The 17,239-nt window shown below is 40.3% G+C and overlaps 1 protein-coding gene across 1 annotated transcript in view; it reads right to left on the bottom strand.

Moving 5' to 3' along the window:
• Window positions 1-17,239, bottom strand: part of IQGAP2 (IQ motif containing GTPase activating protein 2) — a 319,224-nt gene that overhangs the window by 127,769 nt on the left and 174,216 nt on the right. Inside the window, exons 6-9 of the mRNA XM_012802746.1 lie at window positions 8,200-8,267; window positions 7,773-7,886; window positions 6,701-6,879; window positions 4,136-4,223 (exon numbers count right to left, since the gene is read on the bottom strand). Of these exons, the coding sequence (XP_012658200.1) occupies window positions 4,136-4,223; window positions 6,701-6,879; window positions 7,773-7,886; window positions 8,200-8,267 (449 nt within the window). The remainder of the gene's footprint in view (window positions 1-4,135; window positions 4,224-6,700; window positions 6,880-7,772; window positions 7,887-8,199; window positions 8,268-17,239) is intronic.

Genomic DNA, 17,239 nt, shown 5'->3' with positions numbered 1-17,239 from the left:
AAACTCACACTTAATTAAAAGGACCCTGAGAGCCCAACCACTCCTTTTCTATCATTAAAATTAGTGTAACAAACTAAAGAGTTCCTGAAAGGATGGAGAGTATTTGATTGTAGTGTTTGTTGTTCTATAAAAATTATCCAAGGCTTTTCAGCTGCATCTCAGATTGCTCTGGGTAGGGTCTCACTTCACTTTTGATGACTTTATCATATGTGCTTATAAAACTGGACATTAAATATCACTACAAAATCATACCCTTAAAACTTTTAATAAACCATTTCTTCTAAAAAAAATAAGATAAATTCAATTGCTTTTTCACATTCTACTTTTAAGAAAATGTCTAGCCCTGATCTTAACAGAATACAAATTCTCACAATTAAGTTTCCAAACTCATCCTAGAAAACATGCTACATATTTCACTGCTGAGTATCACTATGGTCACCTTTGAAGTACTCACCTTGGGAAGTTAGGCACTGATACCAGCACCCAGTCCACCTTTCAAAGTAACTTCAGAATTCTTTTTCTGGAATGACCATCAGAGCTATCATAGTACAATACACAAAAACACGCAACAATATTGAAAACCATTCAGTAGGATATTGTCACGTGTCAACACGAGCCCAGCTGATATATCAAGGTTATGAGACTTTACTGAGTTGTTTGTACAGTGCTACCAACCTAGGGGCATGGTGGCAAGTTTGTGAAATTTATCGCCAGACCACCTATGATGACAATGACCATAGCTCTGAAAAAGAGTTATTCCAGAAAAAGAGTTCCAAAATTGCTTTGAAGGGTGGACTAGGTGCTAGTGTCACTGCATAGCTTCTCAAGGGGTGTACATCAAAGGGGACTGTAGTGAAGCAATGAGGTATGCAGCACTTTTTCTAGGATAAGCTTGTGAACTTAAATGTCAGACTTCAGGTATCATGCAATGAATGGAATACATGTTCTGAAAGCCTGCAAGTTGAAAGACTGCAGTTCAAACAAAGCTTAAGCCTCTGAAAATAAATCCATCAGTGTTATTGCCAAAGTGGTCACCATAGTGACCATCTATATAGTATGCCATTACTATATAGATGCCTTAATATTTTATTACAATAACCTACATGGTGGGGGGAAAGCTTGTCAAAGTAAGTAGTACTTTTACATATAGGGAATTTCAAGTGTGTAATTATTTCATTGTCAAGTCACCAACAAAAAATCCTTTAGAAGCTTTTTTCCCAAGACTACTTTTTAGTTCCACTGGACTATAAACTTAAGATGGGAAGAGTTAAAAAAGAAAAAAGCAAATGACTGCAGAATACTCATGTTCCTCACATTTAAAGCCATCAAATACTGCAATGCCATTCATCAGTTTCAGCTGGTTATGCCATTAGTGCAAATCATCCAAGGTCTTTTACTTTAAAACAGGGCAGAAAAGTATAGCCAATTTGGCACTAAATTTGTGGTCAGGAAATTATGGCATTGAGTAAAAAAAAAAAATTATGTAAGGCATTTTATTTAACATGAAAAATAAAACTGTTTTAGTGGTTATAAACATTTCACACATAAAGAATGGTAAAAGGCTACAGAATCATTTCCTCTCTGAGCTCATGGACCTCAGCTGTCTCACTGGCAATATTAATTTCTTCCTGTAATTCATTTCTGTCAAGCATAATGCAATTCTCAGCTTTCACACAGAGCAGAAAGAGAAACTTGAAAATTGCACCTCATGTATCATCAATAACATGTTCAAGATTTAATAGGAATAAAAGAACAGAAACACACATGCACCCCAAAGTGTTGCCTTTAAAAAGAAAGTCACCTGGGAACTCCTGGATGTGTGTGTTGTGTAAGGTAAATTCTCAAACACACTCAGTTGCCAGAGTCCACACATTCACATTATCCTGCTTGGGGTACCCTTGGTTATTGTTTCAGCACTGCAGGAAATCTCCCTCTAGCAACTTGGGACCAGACTTTTGAGTAACACCTATAGGTGTACATTTCTCTGATGGTGTTAAGAGCACTAAAGAATATTCAAAACTTACCTAGAAAGTTAAATTGAAGGCAAGGTTTAGAACTGTTGTAATTAATGGACATTCCAAGTTTTAATTCGACAGAGGGTTCATGTGCTTTATTAAATGGGCTAAATAAAAGTCTTTCACATATGAGTTTTTTGGTATAAATAGGTTCTTTATTTTCATTTTATTTTATTTATTTTTGAGACAGTCTCACTCTGTCAACTGGGTAGAGTGTCATGGCATCATAGCTCACAGTAACCTCAAACTCTTGGGCTTGAGCAATCCTCTTGCCTCAAGCTCCAAAACAGCTGAGAATATAAGTGTGTGCCACTACGCCTGGCTAGTTTTTGTATTTTTAGTAGAGGTGGGGTCTTACTCTAGTTCAGGCTGGTCTCGAACTCTTGAGCTCATGTAATCCACCCACCTCGGCCTCCCAGGGTGCTGCAATTACAGGCATGAGCTACTGCACCCGGCCAACATAGGTTCTTTAGATTGACCTAAGAAAAATAAAGGTCAAATAAAATTCCTGGAGCGCCCATAGCTTAGTGGGTAGGGTGCCGGCCACATACACGGAGGCTGGTAGGTTCAAAACCAGTCCAGGCCAGCTAAAAACAACAATGACAACTGCAACAAAAAAATAGCCATTCTGGTGGGTGTTTATAGTCCCAGCTACTTTGGAGGCTGAGGCAAAAGAATTGCTTGAGCCCCAGATTTTGCTGTGAGCTGTGACGCTACACCACAGCACTCTACTGAGGGTGACATAAAGAGATTTTGTCTCAAAAAAAAAAAAATAGTCTCAGTGCCTATGGCTCAAGTGGCTAAGGCGCCAGCCACAAACACTAGAGCTGGCGGGTTCAAATCCAGCCCAGGCCTGCCAAACAACGATGGCTGCAACCAAAAAATAGCTGGGCATTGTGGCAGGCGCCTGTAGTCCCAAGCTACTTGGGAGGCGGAGGCAGGAGAATCGCTTGGGAATCCCTTGGAGAGAGCCAAGGAGTTGGAGGCTGCTGTGAGCTGTGATGCCACAGCACTCTACGCAGAGCGACAGCTTGAGACTCTGTCTCCAAAAAAATATATAAATAAATAAATAAATAAATAAATAAAATTCCTTACTGACTCTTCTGATGATCAAGTACAAATTAATTTTACTACAGGGGAGAAAAGACTAATACAAAGATTGCTGTATCTAAACTTGCATAACTTAAATTTCATGACCCAAGTGTTCTGTTCCTTATAACCACACCCTGAACTAGGTATTAAGTAGAACTGAACTATTTGACTCCACAGAGTAGGTGGGACAAAAACTGGCCATCAAAGGACTTCATGTGGCCTATTAACAGTCCCACTCACTGGCACTGAAGATACACATGCTGTAAAAAAAGACCAATTCTTTTTTTTTTTTTTTTTTTTTGAGACAGAGCCTCAAGCTGTCCCCCTGGGTAGAGTGCCATGGCATTACAGCTCACAGCAACCTCCAACTCCTGGGCTCAAGTGAGTCTCCTGCCTCTGCCTCCCAAGTAGCTGGGACTACAGGTGCCCGCCACAACGCCCGGCTATTTTTTGGTTGCAGCCGTCATTGTTGTCTGGTGGGTCCAGGCTGGGGATTCGAACCCGCCACCTTAGGTGTACGTGGCTGGCGCCTTAGCCGGTTGAGCTATAGGCACCGAGCCAAAAAAGACCAACTCTTACCGCAGCAGAATGAGTGGGAAGGAATAGAGAGCAGTGGTGTCAGTAATACCTCTTACAATTCCAACAGAACACCATCACATAATCACGGCAGGGAAATGCAATCTTTCAGTCAATCTTTTACTACATGACCTTCAGCATTAACCCAAAAAGGGCCAGATTTAAAATATTTAGCGCTTTATTCTATGACGAAACAGACATGTAAAATCCAAAGAGCTTCAGGGTCCCTTGAGACACTTTGTGTGCACCAGGAGAAGGATCACCAAAGCAGCTCAGGGAAACTGGCAGATGTTGCAGAGTAATTAAGAACAACGCTGGCACTTAGTGGATTTTTCATTTTACAAGGCATTCCATTTTACAAGTACACAAATTGAGTGTTTTGCTGGAATCCTGGCAAGGAAAGCCTGCACCTTACAGAAACATCCATTTCCCTCACACAATCCATCACTTACTGTTGACTTTGTTAACGTTGCCTTGGATTTCTGCTTGTGTCAGCAGTTCTTCATATGCGTCCCTCTCTTCCTCTGAAATACAGCTATTCTGCAAAACAAAGTCTTCACTGATTCCTGAGGTTAAGGAAAATGGTTCCCAAGCTTGAAACTTAATGTAAAGATGCAAAGATAAAAACCACTCACTAATTTTCATCTGAACTCAGTATAAGCACTTGCAGAGTGCTCTGCACAGGGCGCGAGGGTGGAAATCTGCCAAGGACTACAGAAATCAACCACAGACCCACTCTCTGAAAAGGGCCAATGTTCTAATGTGGAAAATATTAGGTTAGACCACTTGGTACTGCCATTCACCATTTTTTGGTAGATACTGGCAATTTTAATTGATTTGATCTGATAAAATCAAGAACCCAAATAATGAATATACCTTATAGAACAGAATAGATTCTAGAGGAAAAGTATTACAAACATGTGTAATAAAAAGATTCATAATTAAGAAGAAAATTTTGAAAGAGATAATAATTGAGAAGGGCCTGAAGGATCATTGTAATGTGAAAGGCTGAGATGAGGGAACAGGACATAGATAGATTCTGGGCTACAGCATGGAGTGTGTGTCCAAGGTGAGTCAAAGACTGGCTGGTCAGCTGAAGGCCAAGCTAAGTGCTTAATTCAACAGAGATCAGAGGTGGCTTCCAGTGGAGTGACATTGGATCTGCAGTTAAAGGTCAATTTTACTAGCTCTGAGAAGGGTTGGAGACCCATGATGAAGGAGCCACAAGGGCCTGCAAAGGGGTCAGGGGGCAGAACAGAGACAAGAGTGGAGACAGTGCCAGGAAGTGTCCAACCTTTTCTTTCTCTGCTACACATGGGAAGAAGGAAGAGTTGTCTTGGGTCACACATTAAATACACAAATACTAATGAAAGCTGATTAGCAAAAAAAGGGTCCATAGATACTTTTCATGACATCTGACACCACAGGTGAACCAAAAAGTCCTCACAAACTCAGCATGTGGGCCACAGGCTTGATGACGGATTCAAGCCTGACAAAAAAAAAGGCAGCAGAATCTAGCCATGGATGGGACACAGGTGACACAAAAAGAGTTCTGAAACAAGGTGGTTGCCATCCCAAACCAGGGAAGAGAGCAAGGGATGCTCCTTCACCGTGGAGGCACAAGGCCTGCGGGACACAGGGGAGAGCTGGAGGAGGGGCAGAAAGGCAGGCACAAAAGGACGGCTGATCTCGTCAATCAGGAGATGATCTCCCTGGAGAGGGGAGCCAATGTCAGACCTTAAAGAATCGCCTATTGAGGGGCAGACACAGAGGAGAACCCTAGATGGAGGTAGAGGAGGCAGAGAATCTCAACACAGGGTAGGTGGGTGGGGGGCAACTTGCTGGATGGTGGGAAGCCACCACTGGAGAAAGGTCAAAAAATAAAGTGGTTCCTTTTAGTAAATAAAGTTGAAACTGACGAGCAAGAGCTTAACAAGAGAAAAGTTGGTGAGAAGCAGCAGCTCTGGTTTAGACCAAGTTTTCAATAATGGGCAGGTACATTGGTAAGTATGGAGTTATGGTCAGGAGTGGGCTGTCTGGCCAAGGAGGGACACCTTCAAATATGCGGAGTTAACTGTCGGAAAAATATGAAGACAGTAGATTCAAAAACATCCTCTCAGGCCCAGAGGGGCCTCCTAGCACTCTGGGAGGACGAGGTAGGTGGATTGTCTGAGTTTACAGGTTTGAAACCAGTCTGAGCCATAGTGAGACCTCACCTCCAAAAATAGTCAGGCTCAGCGGTTACAGCGCCAGCCACATACACTAAGGCTGGCAGGTTCGAAACAGGCCCAGGCCAGCTAAAACAATTACAACTGCAACAAAAAATAGCCAGGCATTGTGGCGGGCACCTGTAGTCCCAGGTACTTGGGAGGCTGAGGCAAGAGAATCTCTTGAACCCAACAGTTTGAGGTTGCTGTGAGCTGTGATGTCATGGCACTCTACCAAGGGTGACATAGTGAGACTCTCAGAACAAACAAACAAACAAAAATCCTCTCCAAACTTCGCCACACTGGATTATTAACCTTTGCTCATAAATATAAACATAAGTTGGCTAATAATACAAGGTCTGCTGATGATGCCTAACAAGGGCCAATGTTTAGCTGCTGCTTCTACACTTTTCTGGTAAGTAGTAAGTTTGCAATATGACCTTCAATCCTGCCAATCTATAATATTCACCATAAAAGAAAATCTTAATTTCTTTACCTAAGATATGGTCTTCTTTCACCCTTACATGTCACCCAAACAAACTGCCTATAGCTATAGAGACCAGAGCCAGTCAATTTAAAAACTTCACTTTGAATATTAAAGCTTTTCCAGGCTAGGTGTGGTGACTCACACCTGTATTCCCAGCACTTTGGGAGGCCAAGATGGGAGGCTCACTTGAGGCCAGGAGCTTGAGTTCGACCTGGGCAACAAAGTGAGATGCCTTCTGTACAAAAAAAAATAAGGCTTTTTTAAGTTAGTAGCTGAGAACCATCTTCGTGCCTGTATTTATTACTCAGAACCTGATTAAGTACCTTCAGTCTGGCATTTTCCTCTTTGTTCTTTTTGGCTTCCCAGAGTTCTGTCTGATATTCCTGTGCAAGGTCGTCATCCACTGAAGTTAAAACCGCATTGGGGTTTCTTAGTGTTACGATGGTCTGCTCTGCGATGCCTTTTTCAACAGCTTCATTAATGGCTATCACTGCAGCGTGTACTGAGAAGTACAGAGGGAGAAAGATTTTTATCAGAAAAAGACAATGGGAGCAGTCACATCCGTGGTTTTCAACCCGTGGGCTGCAAAAAACATTGAAAGACCATAAAGTAAATTATTTTCGAAAGAAGTTCAAAGCACAGTAAGTGCATTCTTTTCTTTACTCTTCTTTTAGATCAATTTGATTAATTTGAGTGTGCCATGGAAATTTAGCTCTAGATTCAAGTGTGTGATAAAAAAGGTTGAAAAACACCGAGTTACATGGACACTGCAGAAATGGAAGCAGTTTTACTTTCTTCCTTGGCTTCCAGTAAGTGTGTTTAAAAAAAAAAAAAAAAAGACCTTGTATATATTACGAAGCTCCTGACAACCTCTCCATATGCCTGTCTGTCTGCTGTCCTGGTCTCAGCCTCTGCTATGTAATCGGTGCTCATTTATTCCATTTGCACCAAGAGGCTAAAATGAACTAAGTAGTATGCTAACCAGTGGGGGCTTGAAAATCAGTCCTTTCCCTCTGGTCAGGGTTTTATATGTTTATAGGTCAGTAATATGTTGGTCCCAAGAGATACCTGCCATCTACCCTGCTTTATAGTATAAGAAATATATGTAGCGATGTATTCCACCACTAAAATCTAAAGACTTAGAAAAAGAGAGGACTATTTGGGATATAGATGTTTCTGGAACCTCTTAATTCACATCGCACAAGTAGATGTCTAAAAACCAAAATCACTTACTTGGTTACGTTCTGACATCGTCAAATTAACATCTATAACATAAACAATAACTCCTAGGATGCTTAGAGTATCTTCTAAATATATTCTTTGGAATCAAAATCAACAAATAAAGCATAGGTAAGTCCCATGTGTATGGCAAATCTGGATTTTGAGCAGACTTACATGCGGCTTCATCCACGGACAGTTCATTGGCCAGAATACCGCCTATTTTGCTGAAAGATGGCATCTGTATTCCGTATTTCTCAAGTTCTTTTCTCATATTACTGATTTCTTCCTCTAAAAAAGAACCACACACAAACATAAAATCAAAGAAAGCCACAGAGAAGAAGGCAGACATGAGTATATTTGCATACTCAGAAATGCCTTCATCAGGAAGATGGGTTGTTTCTATATAAAAGCCTCAGGAAGAACCCAGCCAGAGCTGCTCATTTCACAAACGCGTGAAAGAGACTCCAGTCAAGCACAAGCAAGATAGGTAAGTTTTCTTGTTAATTATAAAGAAAGGGAATCAATCAAAATGAAGAGGAACAGAGTATTGCTACATTCTTTTAGAAAATTAGATTGTCAAAAGGAAATACAAAGAGCGTACCTGTGAAGTCTACTTTGCCCAGTAAATCCTGGATCTGGGGCGCTATTCCTAGTTTGAACAGATATAAACTACAAGGTAAAGCACAAAATCATTAGATGCTTTATCATTATAAACCTTAAAATGATGAATTAAACAAATCTTAAGGGTTTTTTTTCAGTTGAGAAGGATCTAAAGTAGCTAATCTACTCATTTTATGGATGAGTCCTGGGGTAACATAGTTATGGAAAGGACCAGAACTCCTGTCTGAGTCCCAAAGACTGGTCTTCCTCAGGACATGACACTTTTATAGGATCAGCTAACTCGCCATCATCCATTTATAAGAAGAATAAGAAACACAGCTAATACGAAACAGGAGGTAACAACGACAAGAAATATTTCTTTGAATATTCCTCTCATGATCCTTATTTCGCTAAAAAGTACAGTTTTAATTATATCTTCCTTTTCAATATTCTTCTAAGTGCCACACATCCCTTGAAGAAATATTTGTTTTATATTTTCTCAACTAATAAATAGAGTGGCAAGATTATTGGTGGATGGGGGTGACATTAAACTATAGCCTGGGCTCGGCGCCTGTAGCTCAAGTGGTTAAGGTGCCAGCCACATACACCTAAGGTGGAAGGTTCGAATCCAGCCTGGGCCCACCAAAAATAACAATGACAGCTGCAACCAGAAAATAGCCGGGCCTTGTGGTGGGCGCCTGTGGTCCCAGCTACTTGGGAGGCTGAGGCAGGAGACTTGCTTGAGCCCAGGAGCTGGAGGTTGCTGTGAGCTGTGATGCCACAGCACTCTATGCAGGGTGACAGCTTGAGACTCTGTCTCAAAAAAAAAAAAAAAAAAAAAAAAAAAAACAACCAAAAAACTACAACCTGTGTGCCCCACCAAGCAGAAGATGGAGAATAAATTACATGTATTTAAAACAACTCCCTAAGACAGTAATGATGGTGTCTGTGAACCTACCCATAACATGAGAAAGGACTTGACAGCTGGCATCTGAAGTCTATCAAAAATAAATGATTATGAAAAAAAACCCCCAAAGGTAACAAATTAAAAAATAATAATAAATGATTATGTTCTTTGCCCACTTAACCACCGAATTAGTGTTTCTATCCCATATTTATCCTATCCTTTATAGCTCCAAGATTAATTCTAGCAACCAATTAAAACATTCCATATTCCCTTCCTTATAAATTTTGATAGTTTTACAAGACCTTAATTCTTAGTTGAAATTTCACAATAGTATGCATTAGAAAATGAACCGAGCATGATTTCAAAACTTGAAAGATGTTAAGATCATCATCACTTCAGGCGCTGAAGTGAGATGAAATCTCAGTGGTGTAGAAAAACATGCAGTTTAACTAAGACATGTTGACGAAGTTTAAGATCAAGCTTTCTTCATGGTATCAAAATAAGCTCTTAAAATATGATTAGTCAGTGTAAGTATCTTGCATTGAAATTGACTTTTTGGATCACTAAGTTCTACAAAATATAATTATTTAGAAAAGTAATATATGATCAAGAGATTTATGGCTTAGAAAATTATAAGGAAAATAATTACACTAAGTTAAACACTAAATATTTTGATATAAATCCTTTTAATGTTGCTTCTAGACTGATCTATTTATAGATCTAAAATAGACTGATCTATTTTATAAATGTATATTATTCTGGAATATAAATATTCGGGAAATTCTGGAAATTTCATAAATTAATGAGAATTTATAGTGTCACTATGTCAAATAATGCTTCAGTGAACCTACTTATATATACACACACATCTTTGTGCATATTTCTTATTTGTTACAATCCCTACTAACAAAATTTCCAGATAGAAAATGTGTATTGTCAAAAAAATTAAAAAAAAACCCCACCCCTTTCCTTCTGCGTGAGAACTTGAACTGTAGTTAACTTTCTAGCCGTTCCCCAGGCCCCTGGTAAAAGTATACTGTCAACTGTTATTAAGCATCACTGCTTAGAGAAAATAAGCCCTGATTAATAAATTGTATCTTGACTAACAGGAATCATAACTACCTCAGAGACACCATTATATTTGGGCCTTCCTGCGCTCAGGGACTCTTAAAATTGGCACATCCCTGGAAGAGCCTGGGAATCTCTGCAGTGGGGCTGTCAGAAGAGGTCTTGGCACCTGCAGGGATGGTGCTTCCAAGCCAGGGAGGTTCAAACCCACCAATTGAGTCCCACTCCTTAGCAGCAAGACTGTCACCTGTGGACCAAAGAGACTGGCTACTCGCTGGATGTGCGGACAGCCACGTGGAGTGTCATGGAGGCTTCTACTGAAGAGCAGAGGCCTGCCGTTCTGTTTCCTGCTGGCTTTCCTGGCTCTATCCTGAGCAAGGGGAAGCCCACGGTGGCTCATGACAGGGGTGTGACTCTGAATGCTTTGTTGAACCAAAGAATCCCCTGATGGGCATGGCCTACTCTACCAACAATATATGAGAATGCCATTTTCTTTGTTCCTTTATCATCACAGGATATTATCAATGAAAAATTTCCCAAGCCGAGAGCAACAAGAAGTAATTTAAGTCTGCATTTCCTTTTGTGAGCTGCATTTCCTTTTGTTATACTCATATTGGTCATTCGTGTTTCTTCCATGAAATGTCGAATAAGTTTTTGAATTTTGAGGACTTTTTTTGTGGGAAGAATTTATCTTTCTCTCACCCCCCTGCCCTGCCTTTTCCTTCAAAATCATACCAAAGGGCAAAGAACAAATGATAATTTTGTTAACCATATGGTGATGTGAATTTTAGTACCGAATTCTAATGTGATATTCATATCTTATCCACAGGAGAAAAACATATTAGACTTTAAACAATCTTCAATGTGAAACAGCCATTACGTATTTACAATTCAAAGCTAACAAGACAGGATACATTCCTTGGTTTATGTTCTAGGCCTTTAGAGATTATCAAGGATACAGAACTATTCACCTTACATAGCCTCTGAAGACTTTACTACCAAAAATTCATGCCAAACGAATTATAATTAGAACGAGTTCATGGAGCTACTGTGCTGACATTTTTAAAACTGCGATAGTCTATGAACCACTTTTCAACTCATTATGTGGTAAAAATACTCCCATTAGAGAGGACCTCAGATCACACGGAACAATGAAATGTCACTTCTTCATTTATTCCCTTCTAGTAACAGGGACCACAAATGAAACAGAATTTAATAGGTAAGGTAAAGCTACAAAAGAATTCTACGGGGGTGGGGGGATGGGGGGGAAACCAAGCTATCATTTAAGAAATGAGAACAGATAAGTGATCAAAATGTACCACTGTATCCCTTCAATTCCTCCCATGCCACCTAATTTGCATTTTCCTCCTCCCTTTGTACAAGTTCAAAAATATTCCTGAATTTATGAAGAAAATTATGAAGTGCATTGAAAGAAATTTTGAAAATGTGACAGTACAGCCTAAGGAGGAGACATCCCCAAAATGTCTTCCAACAACTTTTTAAACCTATTTTCAGTACGTTATGTGCTGTATCTGTAATACATATTATCTATAATAATGTCCAGCTAAAGTTTTTATTTTTAAATTTACATTTTTTAATCAGAGCCTAAGCTAATCAATATCTCCTATCCTTTACATAATTCTACTTGTCCAACTATGTAATGTTGAGACAATTTATGAACAGAATTTTAGATCCATGCTTTTGTTTTTATATTATGCACCAAGAATTTAGATAACTGCAAATTTTATTCATTTCTTTTCTAATTTCATCTACATCAAATTTTCTTCTTTCTTAATTTTATCTTTGGTCAACTACATAGTAGATGCTATGAGATCTAAATGCTGCTTAAGTATTTGTCAGATGGACGGAATGAATCATCAGTTGCACCTATTTTAATATTTTCATCTGCTCCTTGGGTGTCAGTTCCGTTCATCGACACTAAAGCCTCTCTTCTAGCGCTGGTTTCCTTCAGATGTCTGGCATCTCCTGATGTGGGACTCATCTGTTGGAGACCTACTGTTCCTCCACTGCTGACTGTGGGTTCCCCTGACAGGAGCCAGTAGTACGGAGGCTGTGGGGGAACAATGGGACTGCCACCAGGAGGGAGCCAGGTCTAGGTGGCTAAGACAGGGGCCGTGAGGTCCATGGCTGTCTCGGGTGCTGGCACACCTTCCTGCCATCAGCATGGATACCTGCTGTGTCAGGGAAGGGTCGGAAGGTCTGGTTGCTCCCAGCCTCTTGATTACTTGCTTGGAGGCTCTCCTTTTCCTTGCTGTCCGCTGCCTTTTGCTTAGAGAGCAGATCCCATGACAGCCCCCAGCTGTGCTGCATCCCGCAGGGTTTTGTGGGCTACCGATCCCCCCAGCCTGTCTCTCAGTCAGTCAAACCCATCTGCTTACTCTGTCTGGAGTCAGTCAAATTTCTGGTCAGTGGATGGCACTCTTTTTTACCACAAATGCCTTTAAAAAAAATTATTACTTTAGTGCTTTCATACAGTTTTGGAAAGGGGGAAGAGATGGCTGTGCTCAATAATCTTGGGGCAAGTGTTTTCACATTGTGTACTGTTTAATCTATTTATTCATTTAATTACTCTGATAGAATAGCAGCTGTGTAAGAAAAACTTTTCCTACCATGTGATCCCCGAACTAAGGGTTTAGGCCGTCACAAAACACCAGGCTTGTTGGTAACATGAACTAAAACATTTATATTAAACAAAAGGGTTAATTTTCCCCTTTGGCAATAAAGAAGTTAGGTAGCTATTTGAAATATACTTTATATTTCTCCATTGTACCCTGTAAGAGTAATATAAATCTCCCAATAAAACATTCTAGTTTAACTAAAAGTTGCCACAAGGTGGTGCTCAGAAGTTAGTTTTTTGGATGGAGGAATTTGCTTTTAACTTTATTTTAAATCTGGGATTTTCTTAAGCTGATAGGGATCAGGAAGAAATCTCATTTGCATATACCAAAAAAATCTTATTAAGAAATTTAAAAACAAAGTGTGATACTGTGGTTTCTCTTCACATCGTATAAATCATTTACTAAACACGTAATGTGTATTTTCTACTTGACTTCAATTTTCAATGTTTTTTATCATTAAGGTTGACTTCAAACTATTAGCTTTAAAAAGATCACTTTTCACAGTGTGGGAGTTTTGTATCTAATCTCTATGTGGGAGGTGCTTCCAAGTAGATTTTTCTAAAACGTAAATGTTTATTAGGAAACTATTTATCCAGTATTCTCACACCAAAAAGAATCAGCATTCCTTTCCAAGCATTTAAATTCAAATGAGGCCATTACCTGAAATGTATAGGAGATTGTAGTTTAATCTTAAAAAAGAAGCTCCCCGAATATTAAACACAGCAATTTCACTTAGCACTTCAACACTGAATTTTGAGTGTCTCAAAGCCAACACAAAGGACTAAGAGCATTCCAAAGGCAGCTGGGAAATTAATGTCACCATCACTTCCCAAGTCTAAGAAAACACTTTGTATGAAGTAGCAAACCTCGTCCCACACCAAGAGATACATAGCACAAGTGTGCTGCTGGGTGAGGCCAGCAGGGAGAGGCTGCACAGAGGGAGCTGAAGCCTCGCTGGCCCATGTGCTCCTGTTGGTATAAATAATATCACCAAAAGTCCAGGAAGTGATAAAGAAAGTTTAGAAAGCACTGTTAAGTTTTTTGACTACTTTTAGTATGTGCACAAAAAGATACTGTAGTAATGAAATGCAAACTTAAAAGATGGCAGCTGAATTTATTTCAGCTCTCCTGGATCACATTGTGTGCAGCTCATTTTACACCATAACTTGTGGGAACAGTGTTTGCAGATCAAAACTCTGTGGTACCAGGAACGCCACAGGATTGTCATCGAATCAGAAGCTCCTGATCCTGGCCCCAAGACTGTCAAAATCGAGATGGGGGATGCTGAACAAGTCATGTAACCCAAGCTTTCAGTTCCTTTATCTGGACTAAAATAACAACTCGAGGCCCTTCCAGCTCGCCAGTTCCATAATTCTTCATTTTAAACATCCTAAATCTAAAAGCATAGAGGCTTTTAGTGTGCCGGAAAGTCTCAGGCCAGCGTTCTTTTAATTTTCTGAGTAGCAAGGAAACACCTGACTCCCTCCTAAAGCCAACGCTGGCTGAGCTGGTAACAGCACAGGCTCAGTTCCCACACGGCCTCGCAGAATCCCAAATCTGTCATTTACTACCCCATGTGACGTTGGGCAGCCTCTCTGACCCTCAGTTGCCTTGGTTATAAAATGGAACTCAGAACTGTAGCCACTGCATTAGGTATGTTACGAAAATAAAAAGAAATTATACCAGTGAAGTACTTTAAATGGTGCTAAGCACACAGTCAAGAGCTCCAACAGCATTACCTTTGGCTAGTATTATTATTACTCTTTGTTAGATAAACATGCCCACTTTACCCTACCACAGTGGTTTCCTCCACTTTTTCCAACGCTAAGACTCTTTCACTGTTTCCCCTGACTCCACGTTTGAAATGGTTTTACCTGCTGAATCTATTTTTTCATCTTTGTCACATACATCACTTCCAATATGTCAAAATCTAGTACCCTATGTATGGCCAAAAACAAGAGGCAGACTTATCATAGGGAAATGACTTCAGTTAAAGCTCCTAAGTCAAAAAATACAAACTCCAGAGACTTTAAGGTGGAATCAATGGTATATGTGTTGGGTTAGGTGACAAGACACAGTTCACAGTCTCAAGGAGCTTAGGATTTTGGATGACAGAAAAGCAGAGCCACAATAACAATTTAGGTCAGGAATAGGAAGAGAGAGGATGGTTTGGAGCATGGGGGGAATCTTATCTTGAACAAGGAGTGAGTTCAAAGACACGAGGAGGTGCAACTGCCTCCCTCACTTTAATCCCAATACTGCCATGTCTAGATACGCCTCCTGAGAACACGGGAAGAGAGGTTAACTTTCGGGTTAAAGAACTATCTCCGGAAAGCTCATTTATAAATGCAAATATATTCACTGATGTAATCAGATATATGGGTTCAATTAGTTCTTAGGGAGGGGAAGGATTTTAAGGGAATGGAGTGTCAAGATGGGAAAACAATGCATTAATGCCTGAGGAACAGGTTCAAAGGCAATCTGGTGAGTAGGGCTGCCAGCTGACCCTGTGGGAGAGCCGGGCAGAGGAGCCCTCCCTCCCCCACAAAGCAGTCCGGGTGCTTAGGACAGCTGGCCCTCCAGCTGTGAGTCTGCCACAGCCATTGCCACCAAGCCCCAAATATGTGCCATTTCAGCACCATCACTGCACCTGAAAATGTGGCTTCTGGGACACAGTGACATCAGTGGCAGCAGGGCCAGTGATCCTCACACAGAGGGGAGGCAGACCTGTCCTCAGTTTGTGGCTGTCAGTGCAGCAAAATCGCAATGGTCAAATAAACTGTATAGTAAGAAAAGCAGGATCCAGAACCCTACTAATGTTAAATAATGTGAAACCAGAACATTACTAAACTAAATGTTAAACTAGAATCAATACGAACACGTGACCTTCAGAGAACTTCTTGGCAGCTAGTTGATGTCATGTCTTAAAGCAGGAATAATCAGGATAAAACTGAACATCCTGTTGTGACCACAAAGCAAGGGTATTTCAAAGAATGTCAGGGACAGGGCCACAAGGACACAGGAGCTGGCCAGAAAGAGTTCTGCCTGACCAAACTAAAACAATCTGGTTCATCAGAAAAGACAACATTAATCTTGGTTAAGTCTGAAAGGCCAGAAGTTCAAAAAAATAATCCAAAGGGAATAGTATACAGTGTATAAAAAGGAAGTTATAATACAAAAAGAGTTAAAATAATACCTGCATAATTATTCGTATTGGTATTAACAAGTTGGGGAATGTTATTAAAACATGGACACTTTGTTTCTTTTACATTTGTTTCTATGGAGTATACTCGTTTTTATACTATATAAACTAAAAGGAAGAATAAAGACCAGGAACTCTGAGTAAGTTAAACAGTCTGAGAAAACATAGGAAGTCTCCCAAAATAAGACTAAAAAGCACTAAAAGGTGGTAACACAACCAGCCAGGTAGAAGGAGGGCCCCAATGTCAGTGGTCATACTCAATAAATAAGCAGAGAGGACAGGACTGAAGAACATGATCCGAGATGATTCATCAGCCAAAGGCCTAAAGACCGCTGGGTAGTCATCCCTGTCTCCTGGGAGATGGAAACCTCTAAAAAGACCAATTAATTTCAAGGAAATATTTAAAAGGCATACATGAGCTTTTAATAATGTTAGCAGATCGGGCCAATTTATCATTATGACAGGACAAGGAATTCATGTATAATGCTGGACAAGTGAGATTTAGGAAGTAAATAATCTCAGGGTGATGGGGTGAGGGGCAGAGGCAGGGATCAGACTGCAAATAAGAACCTCCCGCAAAGCCACATACTTCAAAATGGTCTGTTTGTTTTGTTAAACATGTTTAGCCTGATGTCTAATGGCCAGGGTCTGATTCATGCTGGAAGAAGAACCATAATGGGGCCATGTTCTGACTCATAAGAGATCCATCAGAAACCAGAGCCGTAATCTCAGCAGGTGTGTAGAGGTATTCTTTTGTTTCCAGGGCTGGTAAGATTATGTCAATTCTGAGCAGGTATCAAAAAAAAACTGTGTGTGTGTGTGTGTGTGTGTGTGTGTGCGTAAATAAAAAATAGCCCTAGGATGAGTCAAAATTAGTATATAAATAATGAAAAAAATGAGTAACACTTGTAGTACAGCCCATTCAGAATAGGTTTCAATGTGATAAGTTTGTAACAATACATCTGAGCATTTCATTTACTCTATATGATTAGTGAAGGGTGGCTTGGCACCCATAGCACAGTGGTCACAGTGGTTACAGTGTCAGCCACATGCACCGAGGCTAACAGGTTCGAGATTGGCCCAGGCCTGCCAAATAATAATGACAACTACAACCAAAAAATAGCCAGGCATTGTGGCGGGCGCCTGTAGTCCCAGCTACTTGGGAGACTGAGGCAAGAGAATCACTTAAGCCCAAGGGTTGGAGGTTGCTGTGAGGTGTGACACC

This window comes from Otolemur garnettii, unplaced genomic scaffold (genome assembly GCF_000181295.1).
Source record: "Otolemur garnettii isolate 467f Iridium unplaced genomic scaffold, OtoGar3 scaffold00017, whole genome shotgun sequence".
NCBI classification, from domain to species: Eukaryota; Metazoa; Chordata; class Mammalia; order Primates; family Galagidae; genus Otolemur; species Otolemur garnettii.
This window is presented reverse-complemented; position numbering and strand designations above follow the sequence as displayed.